General features: G+C 35.8%; 1 protein-coding gene across 3 annotated transcripts in view; it reads left to right on the top strand.

Annotated features, from left to right (window-relative positions):
* STAG1 (stromal antigen 1) overlaps positions 1-16459 on the top strand; it is a 411299-nt gene that overhangs the window by 127249 nt on the left and 267591 nt on the right. For all 3 annotated transcript variants that reach the window (XM_053598524.1, XM_053598525.1, XM_053598526.1), the window contains one exon: positions 4859-5023. In XM_053598524.1, coding sequence (XP_053454499.1) covers positions 4859-5023 — 165 coding nt within the window. The remainder of the gene's footprint in view (positions 1-4858; positions 5024-16459) is intronic.

The raw sequence follows: 16459 nt of genomic DNA, 5'->3' as shown, positions 1-16459 counted from the left end.
GTTTTTATTTTGCTAAAAAGCATACAAGCATACCTATATAAAATAAGTTTTGTAGTTTAGGTCTTCATGTTTTTATAATCACTTCTGGAGATGTATTTATCATGCTTGTATCTCCTCTTCTTTCTTAAACTAACTTTTTATTTTTTAATTTTTCACTTAGCATTTCTTTTTCCTATTGACTGGTTTTCAGTTCTGACTTGCTTAATATTGTTAAAGGCTACCATAATTCTCCCAGAAACACGTATTAAAACCTGAGTTACTATGTGGGCAAGAGACTTGAACAGAAACTTCTCTGAAGAAGATAGGCACATGGCCTACAAACACATGAAAAAATGCTCGTCATCTTTAATCATCAGAGAAATGCAAATCAGAACCACTTTGAGATATCATTTAACTCCAGTAAGATTAGCCTACATCACAAAAGCCCAAAACCATAGATGTTGGCAGGGATGCAGAGAGAACGGAACACTTTACACTGCTGGTGGGAATGCAAGCTAGTACGGTCTTTTTGGAAAGAAGTTTGGAGAATACTCAAGGAACTAAAAGTGGACTAACCATTTGATCCTGCAATTCCTCTACTAGGTATATACCCAGATGATCAAAACTCATTTTACAACAAAGACGCTTGCAGTAGAATGTTTATTGCAGCTCAATTCATAATTGCCAAGTCATGGAAGCAGCCCAAATGTTCATTAACCCACGAATGGATGAACAAATTGTGGTATATGTATACCATGGAATACTATGCAGCCATAAAAAGATGTAGGCTTCACATCTTTTATGTTTACTTGGATGGAGCTGGAACATATTCTCCTTAGTAAAGTATCTCCAGAATGGAAAAAAAGTATCCAATGTACTCAATACTGCTATGAAAGCAGTATACAATCACCTACACATTCATATGAATGGTAAAATGTAGCTATAGTCCAGAAAGAAGGAGAGTGGGGAGACCAACAGGAGGGAGGGCATTTGGGGGGTACCACACCTAATGTGCATAATGCAATGATACATTTTAAAACTATTAAGAATAGAATGTAAATGTCTTACCACAACAAATAAGTAAGCCAGGAGATGGTTATGTTAATCAGTTAGATGTAAGCATTCCACATTGTATATCAAATCAGCACATTGTACTTCATAAATGCATTAATGTACAATGCTATGATTTAATAAAGAAAAAAAAAACCCTGAGTTCTTGTTAAATTTCCTTATTCTCAAGTATCTTCCCCTGTTTCCTCTATTGAAAGTTCAAATCATATGATTTTTATTTTTAATCCCATAGTGCCTTCTACAGCTGTCTCTTATTTTGCATTTCCAAGTTTCTCTCTTTAGGGCTCATGTTACTGGCACTTGTACTGTTACCTTCTTATCTTTAGACTTTCACCTTTCCTATTTTATCTTTCTCAATACTGCCAGGTTGGTATGTTTTTACCTGTTCAAAAAGCAAGCAGTGTTTTTTTATTGTGGGGCATGTTCCTCTAACCTAACTCACAACCTAATATTTTATTGTATTTCCCTATTCATAACCTTTCAGTTAGGTGTGTCTTTCTTCTTCTGTATATGTCTTTTGCCTTCCTACTTCCATATCTTTGCTTAGGGTGTTTTTTCCCCCTAGAATTCTATTTTCTAAATTCTACCTATACTAATCTTACTAATATTAATTTTACCAATCTATAAGTCCCAATTTACAGCTCATTTATTTGTGACACTTTCCCTAGTTCTCAGTATTAGAAATAATCTTTCTTTTCTTAGACCTCTTACAGCACTTACTTTAAAGTACCATGAAGTATCATTTTTATATGTTATAGTTTTCTATTTTACATAACAGCTATGTGTCTGTCTATCTTTTAATTGTATGTACCTAAATATTTTACATAAAGCTATCTCAAAACATGTTAACATGCATTATTTGTGAAAAAGTAAGGGTTATTTCATAGTCACAGCTTATGAGAAAAGCCAGATGAGGTACAAAGGTGAACAATGTTGATGTATGTGTGTTTCTAACTAGAAAAACCATTGCATATTGAGACTACTACTGACCCATAGCTTTTGGAATAGAGTAATTTTGAATAATTTTCCTACATAGTGGTGCTGACCTTTACATAAAATAGTTTACCAGAAGTGTAGGTACATATTTAAGTACTACATACATAGTTGTGATAAAGCAGTTGGCCTAAAAGTTGTTGTAAACTCTGAAGTTAGGTTGCATCATGTTCACAATAGTACAGTGAACATTGCTTAGCTTTGTGACTTCCTAAATATGTATATTTTCCATGGATTTTATTACTTAATGTATTCTGGCAGGCTTTGTTTCAGGTATTTCAGGTGTATTTTCCTATGCATATTCATTAGCCTTTTTTTCTTACTGTGTCTCTTGAATTAGCTACATGAGCTCTAATTTCTGTATTACTAAACCTCTGGACCATATACATTTCACTAGCACTGTTGTTTATGGGATATAAAACACAGTGTACTCCTTTACCACAGCTGACAAAATTATATTATGATGTTGAAAAATATATCTTAAATACTATGAATTATTTGAAAGCCTTGCCTATCTGATAGGTAGTGGCTATGATATTGAACAGTGCAAGTATTGAGAGTCCATCAGTGTCCAGTCAGGAGATAGACTTTTTGCCAATAATTCAAAAGGAGAAAATTGAATATGAAGAATTATTAATTATTTACAGATGTTTAATCGTTCATTATTTGGGATTTGCAAATGAAGACAACAATGAGATACTATTATATGCCTATTAGAATGGCAGAAATCTTAAAACCTGACAATGCCAATTTTCTGGCAAGTTTGTGAAGCAGCAGGAACTCTCACTGGTGACTGATAGAATTGTAAAATGATTACAGCCACTATGGAAGATAATTTGGCAGTTTCATACAAACCCAAACATAGTCTTACCTAGTATTCCAAAAATCAGTCATTAGACAAAAGGTATGAAAGTCAGAATAAAGTAAGGACTTCTGTTAGTATATCAATCTCAGTCATTAATTGTAACACAGTGGTACAATTACATTGTACCATACTAATGTAAGATGTTAACAATAGGGGTATCTAAATATGGAGCATTTGGAATTGTCTATACTGTTTTCACAGTTTTCTGATAAATTTAAAACTTCTAAAAAATAAAGTTATTTAGAGATTAAGCAATTAGATCATTATGTATTAATTTCCACAAAAATGGTTATAGGCATTAACTACTTACTAAAAGGAGTGAAAAAAAAGTACTGTGAAGAACACAGTAATAGCAAATTCAGGGAGCAGGAACCAGGAAGAGAAGCTCCTCTATGCCTTATAGTGTTTCTCTAGTAATCCCTATTTACAAAGCTAATGCTGCAGTGGGGGCAAAAGTGAATGTTTGTAGGTCTAGCTGCAGTGTCACAAAGCAGTACAAATAGGGGTCGATTTGGAGATGAGGGGCATTTGGAACAAGGATATCATGAGGATTAATTAAATTACTCAAGAGAGTAGAAGAATTGAGAAGAAAAGATGTTTTGGAGAGACTTCTGGGTAATATTTGTGTAACACAGGTAAGAAATACAGGGAGAAAAAATAAATGAAGGAAAGAAAATTGTGTGTCCTCTTAAGAGAGTTTCAATAGATGCCTGTTGCATTTAGCAACTTTGATGTCACTGGTGAGTTTGATGAATCAGGACCCATAGGATGAGTTTATTTAAATGAATGAAATTCATAGGAAAATACATATAGTGACTCCAAACAATTTTGTTCAAATTATCATTGGTTCTATAGATGAGACATAGATAAGGGGGCGGTGCCTTGTAACTCAGTGGTAGGGCGCCGGCCCCATATACCGAGGGTGGCAGGTTTGAATCTGGCCCTGGCCAAACTGCAACAAAAAATAGCTGGGTGTTGTGACGGGCACCTGTAATCCCAGCTACTTGGGAGGCTGAGGCAAGAGAATCGCCTAAGCCAGGGACTTGGAGGTTGCTGTGAGCTGTGATGCCATGGCACTCTACTGAGGGTGACACAGTAAGACTCTGTCTCAAAAAAAAAAAGATAGGGTGATAGGCATTACCTTTTAAATAAAACAAGTGGCAGGCAATGGTATGTTAATTGAAGAATATAAACTCTCTCAGGACAGGAATGTTTTGTCTACTTTATTGCTGTATTCCTAGAATGGTTGCAAATATATCCATATTTCTTGCACAAATTTGAAATACTTGAGCACTTAAGTAGAGGGAGAAATTGGATATATAGCATTTCCCAGGAGTGTTTTGTTGAATAAGGTTTCTGAGTAAGTATTAAGGAGAGTCTGAAGAAAAACTGTCAAGAGTGGGTGTGGTTAAAATGTTCAGCATTGGTGTTATTGTTGTACAGAATACTAAGTCATTGTTTTAGATTTTATTTTCGTATCTTATATATATATATGAACTTATGTTTTGCTGCTTGTACTGTTTTTTTTGAGACATAGTCTCACTTTGTCACCCTCAGTAGAGTTCGTTGGTATCGTAGCTCACAGCAACCTCAAACTCTTGGGCTTAAGTGATTCTGCTGCCTCAGCCTCCCAAGTAGCTGAGACTACAGGCGCCCACTACAACACCTGGCTTATTTCTTTTGTTGTTGGTAGTTGTTTAGCTCAACCCTGCCAGCCTCGGTGTATGTGGCCAGTGCCCTACTCACTTAGCTACAGGTGCGGAGCCTGCTTGTACTTTTCTAAATAACCGAGAACAAATTGTAAAGCTTCTTTTGATTAGGGATTATACAGTCTCTCCTATAAGTAGTGGTGCTAAATACATTTCATGGGATCAAACATGATTTAATGATCATTTTCTATAAAGAAAGTAAGCCTTCATTGAATGTAATTTTGTTTATCTTTTTATTCAGTCTACAAATAAGAAACCTCGAAAATCTCCAGGTGAGAAGAGTAGAATTGAAGGTGGAGTCAGAGGACTGGGCCGTGGAAGAGCTAATGGGCACCCTCAACAAAATGGTGATGGAGATCCTGTCACATTATTTGAGGTGGTGAAACTGGGGAAAAGTGCAATGCAGGTAAATTTGAAGTGTTTTTATTTCATATATAAAGCAATAGAATCAGTGACCTGTATGGAATCTGTTATTGTATGCATTGGCACTTTATGTACTCTTATTGATTGCCTTATCAAGAAATTTGTTCTTAAAGCTTTTTGGTTTGATTTGATAAAGAGCATCAGGAATAGGATTTCATTTAAATCCTGTAACTATGCTGACATACAATATGTCAGCTATAACTCCATGGTCTTAGTCCCAACCCCTGGGCTGTGGACCTGTCCATGGTCCATGGCCTGTTAGGAACCAGCGTAACCTACACAGCAGGAAGTGATCTGTGGGGAGTGAGGGAAGCTTTATCTGTATTCACAGCTGTTCCCCATCCCTCTTAATCATCACCTGAGCTTGCCTTCTGTCAGATCCCACCACCCAAAAGGTTGGTGGGGGAGACCTTTTGGGTGGGACTGCTGGGTAGAAAGAGATATCTATAATAGGAGCTGCCTAGGAGAATTTTTATTGTTTTGATGTGTTTTTTAGAATTTGATTCGGTATAAGTAACACATGTGTATTGCAGTATTTGAAAGAGGAAAGGATATAAAAGAGCATTCTTTATTAGTGAATCAGGAATAACCACAATTATTATCTCATGGTGGTTATTTTTTGTATGTATATGATCCCTTATAGCCTGTAATCTCTTTTAGCTCTCATTTACTTTAACAAATATCATTAAGTATTCTGAAAGAGCATTATTTTATTGGCTTCTTACTATTACAAGAATGAACCATAATTATTTTGGTCATTCTTTAGAATGTCTTTGCATTTTTTCACTATTATAAAATAGTTATTCTTCATATTTACATCTTCACATTTTTTTTATTTTAGAATTCTAAAGGTGGAATTATTTGGCTATGAGGTATTTTTAAACTGTGTGCTAGATAAGTATTATATTTTCTCGAAAAAACTGTACTACCTTACCTTTCACCATAACTGTAGCAGAATGCCCACCTTTCCTTGTACCAGTGCTAGCAATTCGGTGTTTTATATTAAGATTTATCCAATAACCTAAGTGAAAAATAACAACTCATTGTTATTTTAATTTGCATTTCTTTGATCACCAATGATTAACAGTATATTAAATTGTTTTATTTGATACTTGGTTATTTTTTATTTCAGTTTCAATTTGTGTTTGAAAATTATTTAGGTAGTTTATGAAACAGAATTACTTTTGGAATTATTACAGTCATCTTTACAGTCATCTTTTCATTATTATACTTTCTGTTTTTTATTCAAAAATACTATTTTTGAAATTCATAGGGCATTTGATGTTCATTACTTATGTGTTACCAGATTGATGTGTTCACCAGGTCTTGGAATTTGGAATTTGTGTGAGCAGAGAGGGAGGTGGAGTAGTAGGATGATGCTAAATGGTAAAACAAATAAGGAATTCACAGTGATCCAAAGCAATGGATGATAATCTGTAAATAACATACAAGTAAGTATAACATAAAAATGGATTTGTGACCATTAGCCATTAAGCTTGACAATTTCTTCAATTTTATTTGAATAGAAGAATTGTTAAGCTATGGAAGTATTAATATTTGAGTTCTACTTTATTGCTTCCCACTTTCAGATAGAAAAACAAGCAGAATAATGAAAAAAAAAAAAAAAAACAAACAAATTTTTTTTTTTTTTTAAAGACAAGGAGGGTCTCATTGGGTTGTCCAGGCTAGAGTGCAATGGTCTTATCATGGCATCCTCAAACTCTTGGGTTCAGCCTCCCTGTGTACTAGAACTAAAGATGTGAGCCACTGTGCCTGTCGCAAATAGTGAATATTTATGTAAAATTCTGATAATTGCATTTCAGTATTTTGCTTTCACTTTTTCATGTAAAACTTTTATTTTACAGGTATTTATGTAAAGATAATTTTAATGCATATAGTATTAAAGCTTCAATACCAGCTTTTATTTAATATGAGCAAAATTTTATCATCACTATGTTTGAAATAAAACATTAACCAATGTTTTTTGCTTTCATCCACTGTGTTGTATTCATCATTCAGACTACTCTTTCCTAAGCATACTGTTTTATATTGTCACTCTTCTGCTTCAAATCTTTGGATCCTCTTTTTATAAAAGGTAATAATTACTTGTCAGGACCTTTGTACCTTCTACAATTTGGTTTTAACCCATCTTTTCAGCTTTTTCTTACTATTCCTTTATTGAAGTTTACTCCAAACATTTTTTTCCTGCCTTAATAATAGTTAAAATTTAATTTTTAATATTCATATTTTTTCTCTTATTGACTATATTCAGGTTAATTTATAAACTTCTGTAGTTGTTTTTAATTAGTAGTTCATTGTGAGGATTTTGTTTTCTATGAATTTACCTTCTGATTTATGTAGTACTTTCTAAAATGGCTGGGCTGTGATTTATTTAACTAGTTTTTATTTGGATTGCTTACAGTTTTATTGCATTAAAAATAGTACTCTTTTGAATATTCTTACATACCACTTGGAATGTCTATGTTGAAATGTGTTACAAATTCTTGAAAATGGTTGCTGAGCAAAAAGTATGTGTGTTTAAAAATTTGATTATTATCTTTTATGGACAGTGGAACAGAAATTTCACTGTCTTTTTTTATATCCTTGCTTCAAACATAAAGTAACAATAGATAAAATATTAAAAAGAGAATAAAATCAGGAGCAGTGATGCATAGCTGGAGTTCCAGCTACTTGGAAGGCTGAAGCAGGATTGCTTGAGCCCAGAGTTTTAAGACCAACCTGAGTAACACAGTGATACCCCCTTCTCTAAAAATAAAGGAAGCTCGGCGCCTGTGGCTCAAGCGGCTAAGGCACCAGCCACATACACCTGAGCTGGCGGGTCAAATCCAGCCCGGGCCCGCCAAACAATGATGGCTGCAACCAAGGGATAGCCAGGCGTTGTGGTGGGCGCCTGTAGTTTCAGCTACTTGGGAGATGGAGGCGGGAGAATCTCTTGAGCCCAGGAGTTGGAGGTTGCTGTGAGCTGTGATGCCACAGCACTCTACCCAGGGTGACAGCTTGAGGCTCTGTCTCCAAAAAACTATATATATATATATATTTTAAAGGAGAGAGAATATAAGCAGATAACAATACATTTAGAAACAGACTAAACATGTATTTCTGTTTGTTGTATGGATGAAAACTACTATATAATGAACTGGATTGAATTTAGGGTAAAGAAGCAGATATTTGTAACCAGGAGTTTGGCTTTTGTGTGTTAAAAGGACTAACAGTGCTTTTGAACAGTAAAATAGAATCAGGCTTTACAGGAAGCAGGGCTTAACATGAGTCTTCCTACTTGTTAAGAAGGATGAAGAAAGCTGCCAGTAACTGCTGGTTTATGTTTAGGGTAATCATATATCTCAAGTTGCCCTTGAGACTCCTAGTTATGTTTGTTGTCCATATGGTTATTAATTGAGACTCCTTTAATACTCTCTAGAAGGGTACTAGTCTGATTTATGTTAAAACTCTACTTACAGTGAATCAGAGGTTAAGGGAAGGGAGTAGATAGACATAGAGCTGTTACGACCAGTACCTTAATTGAAATGTGTGCTGACTTGGTGACTAGTTTTGTAAAAATTCCTGGTGTTGAATGCAAATTAAAACCACAGCGAGAACTGGGCGCAGTGGCTCATACCTGTAAATCCTAACACTCTGGGAGGCTGAGGTGGTTGGATTGCCCAAGATGACCAGTTCAAGACCAGCCTGAGCTAGAGCAAGACCCTGTCTCTAAAAATTGCTGGGCATTGTGGCCGGTGTCTGCAGTCCCAGCTAGCTGGGAGGCTAAGGCAAGAGGATTGTTAAAGCCTGAGAGTTTGAGTTTGCTGTGAGCTGTGATGCCGTGACACTACCAGGAGTGACAAAGGGAGACTTTGTCTCCTCCCTCAAAAAATAAATAAATAAAACCAAAGTGAGACACTTCTTTACCCCTTCAGAATGGCCATCATTAAAAAAATCAGAAAACGATAGCTGATGCAAAAGGACATGGTTACACACTGTTAATGGGAATGTAAACTAGTACAACATCTTTGGAAAATAGTATAGAGATTACTCAGAGAACTAAAAGTAGAGCTGCTGTTTGACCTAGCAGTCTCACTACTGGGTATCTACAAAAAGGTAAAGAAGTTATTTTATAGAATAGACACCTGTACCTGAATGTTTATCACAGCACAGTTCATAATCGCAAAGATACAGAATCAGTCTATGTGTACATTAAATGGTGAATGGATAAGGAATATACACACACTCTGACGTAACACCCTGGAATACTATGCAGCCACAAAGGAATGAAATAATGTCTTCTACAGCACCTTGAGTGTAACTGAAGACCATTATCCTAAGTTAAGTATTTCAAAAGAGAATGGACAAATACTGCATGTACTCATTTGTAAGTGGAAAGCAAATGAAGGGGTATATATGGTAATGAAATGGTGTAATGGACATGGAAAACTGAGACAGCAGAAGTGTGCAAGAAGAGTGAGGGATAAAATCTATCAGTGATAGTATACACTATTCTGGTGATCGGTACACCAAAAGCCCTGACTTCAGAATTATGCAATTGATGTAACAAAAATCACTTGTACCCCTAAATTTATTGAAATTAAAAATACATATATTCCCAGTGTTGTCTTATGGAAGTTCCTTGTTATAAGGCCACATTGTATGATCTGGTTCTGCAATGAATTGCTCAGGATAAGTAGAAGTAATCATTAACATTAGAGGGGAGGGATAAATCATAAAATAAATAAAAATTTAAGATACTGGAAAGATAGAAGAATAAACTCTAGGAAAAAATAGGGAATAAATCAAACTAAGAATAGGTAGATATGAGAAAAGACCAGTCTGAAATCGAAAGTAAATTGTGCAAGTATAAAATCTATAAATTTAGGTTTTACTTGGGAATAAATGCTGCATTAGATGCCATCAGAGGAAGAATTCAAGACTTGGCATCCATGAGGGCATTCACTTAGACTATAACAAAGATAAAGAACAAAGAGAGTATCACATTGTTGTTTCAAGACTTTGGTGTGGAAAAAGGATCCCAAAATAAGTCAGGGGAAGAAATCAGAGGGAAGAAAAGAGATAGTCTTGGAAGAGATAATTGCGAAATTTCTAAACAGATTACCTTAGATCCAAAGTTTGTTCTTAAGAATGAGCAAGATAGGCTCAGCGCAAGTAGCTCAAGGGCTAAGGAGCCAGCCACATACACCAGAGCTGAAGGGTTTGAATCCAGCCGGGGCCTGCCAAACAACAATGACAGCTACAACCAAAAAAAATCCTTTGTTGTCATTTTGACGTTCATAGCATCTTTACTAATAGTAGGAGTTAAGTAGACAGTAACAGAAAGCCTCATTTCTTATATATTTCTTAATGTAGAAATAAGAAATAGAAAGGTGAAATCTATATCCTGATTGCAGAGGACTTAGATGCCCTAGTAAAAATAGAGCTAAGGGAGAGACTAGATTCTGACCACTGATTTGGCAATGTACATGATGATTTGGCAATTTATATAATTTATTTGATGGGACAGTTAAGGCTAGAATCAAAGACCAATTAGAAAGCTTTTTCCCCTCTTCGATCCAATCATGAAGGAATGAAAGTTCAAATTTATAGAGTCAGTGAGGATGGAAAAGAATTGACAGTGACAGATTATACACATATTGAGGCTATGGAATGATTCTGAAAGGTGAGATAGAGGAAGGAATCTAAAGTGATCTCTAGTTTGACTTGGTAGTATTTACTGAAAGAACGTTTGTATTAGAGGATAGGTGTGGGAGGATGGCTATGAGAATAGTTTGGTGTGGACATTTTGACTCTGAGATATTTGACACTAAATACATGTTGAATTTTGGGACGTTCAAGCTATTTAGTTTAACAGTATTTATTGCTTTAGTAGTTACAAATTAGTAAACATTTAAATGAACTTCTGTAATCCATTAACACTTGGATTTTGTACTTCTAGATGTCAACTAAAAAAGTTGGACATTTCAGATTGTATATGAAACCCGCACATTGTACCTCTTGATTGCTACTAATGTACACAGCTATGATTTAACAATAAAAATAAATAAATTTAAAAAAAAAGTTGGACAATAGTTCATTTATTCAACAAAAATCCTTCTTTCAGTTACTGAGTTAGGTGGAAGAGATGGATGCCATATGAACTAAACTCATCTGAACTTCATCTTCAAGGACTTTCCAATCTTAGAAGGAAGAAGAAATTGCTCATACTAAGCAGATGATCTAATATACAGTTATAAACTGTATCTTCTCTCTCTCTCTTTTTTATTTTTATTGTTGGGGATTCACTGAGGGTACAATAAGCCAGGTTACACTGATTGCAATTGTTAGGTAAAGACCCTCTTGCAATCATGTCTTGCCCCCATAAAGTGTGACACACACCGAGGCCCTACCCCACTCCCTCCGTCCCTCTTCGTATTAACCTGGATGGAAGTGGAAGACATTATTCTTAGTAAAGCATCACAAGAATGAAGAAGCATGAATCCTATGTACTCAATTTTGATATGAGGACAATTAATGACAATTAAGGTTATGGGGGGGGAGGGAAAGCATAAACTGTATCTTAACGCAAACTTCCTTTGGACTTAACTGTAGTGATAACAACAGCTTGTGTGAATAAGGAAAGGTGTCAGCCTATAAATTAGCGGTTCTCAACCTGAAAATACATTGCGGCATTAAGAAGGTTGAGAACCGCTGCTATAAATGAAGTATACTTAGGGAGACAGTTTAGTTTTCTGTTTTGACAACCAACTCTGAAGGTAAAATTGATTTTATCCTTTTAAGTATGATTGGAAAGAGATAGGTCTCTGAGGGGATATTTTGTTATCAGTCATTCTCCCTTAGAAAGGAAGCTTTGTTCTGGTGTCAAAGAAAAGTATGGGCTTTTTTTAGTTACATTGATTTCTTCTAGTCTCCAAATTATAAATGGGTTAGATGCCAGATCTCTCCATATCAGGTGTGGAGGCATTCTCCCCCAAAATTTAGCTGGGCTTGAGTATACCAAGTAAAATAGCAGTTGAAGGTTTATTTAAATCTAACTTGGTAGGTTGTGTTTGAATTGATAGTTACGTAATAACTTTTATAGAAAGTGAGTATATGCTTTTGTGAACCATTAATAGAATGGATAAAACTCTTTACAATTTGTAACGTTCATTGATTATAAAGCTTAAAGCTTTTAAGAATTTTTAAAATGGCTGAAGACTAAGGATTTAATTATGAAAAAAAAACATTGAGACATTGGACAACAAATGTACTATTGGTTGGAATGAAACTTCATGACAAAGATGGGCAGAAGACTTTTAAGGACAGAAATACTGCAGTAAAACAGAAGTAAAACCTTACAGAACTAAGTAAATAAAAGTACTTGAATAGAAGGAAACAATACAGGAGAGTGTAAGAAATGTGTTAATAGTTGTGACTGCTTATACTGCAAAATATTGGGTATAGCATTTAAAATCATATATTAAAATTTTATAAACATTGAGATTATTTGCCTGAGGATAAAAATAGAAAACTGAAATAACAATTGTTTAAACAAGATAGAAATGTGTGGAAATGGGATTGTGAAATAACTAAAATTGTTAATATTTTAATAATCATTAAAGTGTACTTAACCATAACTTCAGCAATACATTTTGATGTTTTTAAAAATGGATTTTCCATTTTAAAAAGGAAGAAGCTGTGAGGGTAACATAGTTACATCAGACTTGGTTCATATTCCAAGACTTCTGAATGTTCTCCTGGTCCTGTTCAGTTTTCATTCCTCTAGTCCTGTAGTCTGGTGAGGAATCTGAACTAAGTCTCCTACTAGTGGTGTAGGTCATATTGCATACCATATGTACATGAACAATGTGCTCATATTGCACACCATATGTACAATGTGCTACAAGTTGTGGTGAGGTGAAGGGTAATGGGAGTTTTACTGGTCCCAGGCACTGAACTCTTGAGATGAACTCCATTCTAGATTTCTTTAATTCCTTGTGAAAAGACATACTTGAGTGGCCAGGACATGGTAAACTCTAGCAAGCATACCTTTCTAAATGCTGATTGCCTGTACAACTCCAATTGTAATAGAAAGGGTATTTGAAGGTATTTCTGTTTGTAATAGAAAGGCTCATAGAAAGTGATACCTGGTAATGTGCCTAGGTATCACTGGATTGGTGGGTGAATCTAATGGACAGCCACAATTTGGAAAAAGAGGACCTGAGCCTACAACACAACACCCATGTCACAAATGATTATTGCTGGAATGTTTATGTCTTTAAACTCAAAAGACGTTGAGCTACCTGTGGCCCTTTGGTGATCACTACATTCTAAGTATATGGGGTTATGTACTATAAGCAGCCCATCATTTGTGTTAAGTTGTAGCAGAAAAACTTTCAGAAGGTGGTTGTTGAGGTAGGGATTGCTAGCTCTGCCTATTTTGTGAGGAACCTAGGAATGTATGACTTTCCCAGGGTTGTGGCCTTCTCAATGTGCAGTTTGTGTGGAGTCCCCTTGCTGGTCATCTCTGTGTGGATAAGAAATTTCACGTGGTACACAGTGGCTCACTCCTGTAATCCTAGCACTGTGAGAGGCTGAGATGGTAGATTGTTTGACCTTAGGAGCTAGCATTGCAGTTCTGGTGATCACCATCAGGAGCAAGCTGGGGGAGTTTATGAAGATAGAGATCAAGAATTGGGAAGGTAACTTATATAGCCAAGCATAGGTTTGTATTAGGAAAGGTATGTGGGTAGGATTTAGGATCAATTCAAAGTCAAACTTGATTCTTGTCCAGGTCAGGTACTTCCTCCATTATCATTTACAAATCCCTTTCCCTTCTTTTTTTCCCCCATCATTTTCTATAGTAGTTTGGAGCCAGGGCTAAGTCTTTTTCTACTTTCATGTGTCACCTATTCTTAAAGAGCTGTTCTAGTATTCTTTCTTCCTCTTGGTCTAGGGACATGAAATCTGACTCTAGAATTGAGCAAAGGCATATATACAAGAGGTCTCTATTGAATGATGTCTTTGAAAAAGTGATAGAATACTTTTTGAAGGTTTAAAAGAGTTTGGGTGAGGAATAGTGCTTTTCTTTCTTAACATTTTCAGGGGTGGCCAAACTTTTTTTTTCCAGCACATTGGAACACTGAGAATTGTATTGGGCTATGCATTAAAATGCACAAATACAGAGGAAAGCTGATTAGCAAAAATAGGGCCCACTCATACTTCCTGTGATATCTGACACCAACCACAGATAAGCAAAAAAATTCCTCACAAAATTAGTATGTAGCCACAGATTGAGCACTCCAGGGTTAAGATTTTTTGATTATCTAGGTAACAATTAAAAATTATCAGGACTTTGAGACCAGCCTGAGCAAGAGTGAGACCCTGTCTCTACTAAAAATAGAAAAACTAGCTGGCCATTGTGTTGAGGCAAGAGGATATCTTCAGCCCAAGAGTTTGAGGTTGCTGTGAGCTATGATGATGCCATTGCACTCTACCTAGGGTGACAAAGTGAGACTCTATCTCACCCCTACCCCCCAACAATGAAAGATCAGCATTATCATCCTGAGTTATCTACTTACATAGTGATCATCTTGTTGAAAGGAAAATCTGGCTTTATTTGGACTTGCACAGTAGCTATATTTATTATCTGTTATACCACCAACACATATGCTGCACTTATCACTTAAAAGAAATCTTACTTCTTCTGCCTCAACAATCTTTTTTTCTTTTGTGAAGAGGAAACTCCATCTAGAAACAGCCAATATTTAGTTTTTAAGTCTCACTTTGTTACCCTGGGTAGAGTGCCATGGTGTCATAGCTCACAGCAACCTCAGACTCCTAGGCTCAAGCAATTCTCTTGCCTCAGCCTCCTGAGTAGCTGGGATTATAGGCCCCCACTGCAATTGTCTATCTTGGAAAATGTTTCATGTGCTAATACGAAGAATGTATATTCTGCAGTTTGGGGGGTAAACTATGCTGTAAGTGTCGTTAGGTCCATTTGTTCCAGCGTCCCATCTAAGTCCAGTATTTCTTCGTTGATTTTCTGTCTTGATCATCTGTCTACTGCTGTCAGTGGAGTGTTGAAATCCCCCAAAATGTTATGTTGCAGTTTAATTCATTTCTTACATCTAGTAGTATTTGTTTTATGAATCTGGGAGCTCTTGTGTTGGGTGCATTTATATTTAGGATTGTTACATCTTTATGTTGAATTGCTGTCTTCATCATTATATAATGACTGTCTTTGATTTTTTTTTTTTTTACTGGAGTTAATTTAGAGTCTGTTTCTTCTGATACAAGAATAACCTACACCAGTTTGCTTTTGGTTTCCATTTCTGTGGATTATTTTATTCCACCTCTTCATCATAAATCTATGAGATTCCTTATGAAAAATGGGTTTCTTATAAACAGGAGTTTTTTTTTGAACTTTCTTTCAATCTATATCTATCTATTTATTTATTTATTTATTGTTGGGGATTCATTGAGGGTACAATAAGCCAGGTTACACTGATTGCAATTGTTAGGTAAAGTCCCTCTTGCATCATGTCTTGTCCCCATAAAGTGTGACACACACCAAGGCCCCACCCCCCCTCCTTCCATCTTTCTGTTTCCCCCCATAACCATAATTGTTATTAATTGTCATCATATCAAAATTAAATACATAGGATTCATGCTTCTCCATTCTTGTGATGCTTTACTAAGAATAATGTCTTCCACGTCCATCCAGGTTAATACAAAGGATGTAAAGTCTCCATTTTTTTAATGGCTGAATAGTATTCCATGGTATACATATACCACAGCTTGTTAATCCATTCCTGGGTCGGTGAGCATTTAGGCTGTTTTCACATTTTGGCGATTGTAAATTGAGCTGCAATAAACAGTCTAGTACAAGTGTCCTTATGATAAAAGGATTTCTTTCCTTCTAGGTAGATGCCCAGTAATGGGATTGCGGGATCAAATGGGAGGTCTAGCTTGAGTGCTTTGAGGTTTCTCCATACTTCCTTCCAGAAAGGTTGTACTAGTTTGCAGTCCCACCAGCAGTGTAAAAGTGTTCCCTTCTCCTCACATCCACGCCAGCATCTGCAGTTTTGAGATTTTGTGATGTGGGCCATTCTCACTGGGGTTAGATGATAGCTCAGGGTTGTTTTGATTTGCATTTCTCTAATATATAGAGATGATGAACATTTTTTCATGTGTTTGTTAGCCATTCGTCTGTTGTCTTTAGAGAAAGTTCTATTCATGACTCTTGCCCATTGATATATGGGATTGTTGGCTTTTTTCATGTGGATTAATTTGAGTTCTCTATAGATCCTAGTTATCAAGCTTTTGTCTGATTGAAAATATGCAAATATCCTTTCCCATTGTGTAGGTTGTCTCTTTGCTTTGGTTATTGTCTCCTTAGCTGTACAGAAGCTTT

The sequence above is a fragment of the Nycticebus coucang genome, chromosome 8, assembly GCF_027406575.1.
Source record: "Nycticebus coucang isolate mNycCou1 chromosome 8, mNycCou1.pri, whole genome shotgun sequence".
NCBI classification, from domain to species: domain Eukaryota; kingdom Metazoa; phylum Chordata; class Mammalia; order Primates; family Lorisidae; genus Nycticebus; species Nycticebus coucang.
Note: the sequence above shows the minus strand (reverse complement) of the source record. Positions and strands in the feature narration are given on the sequence as shown.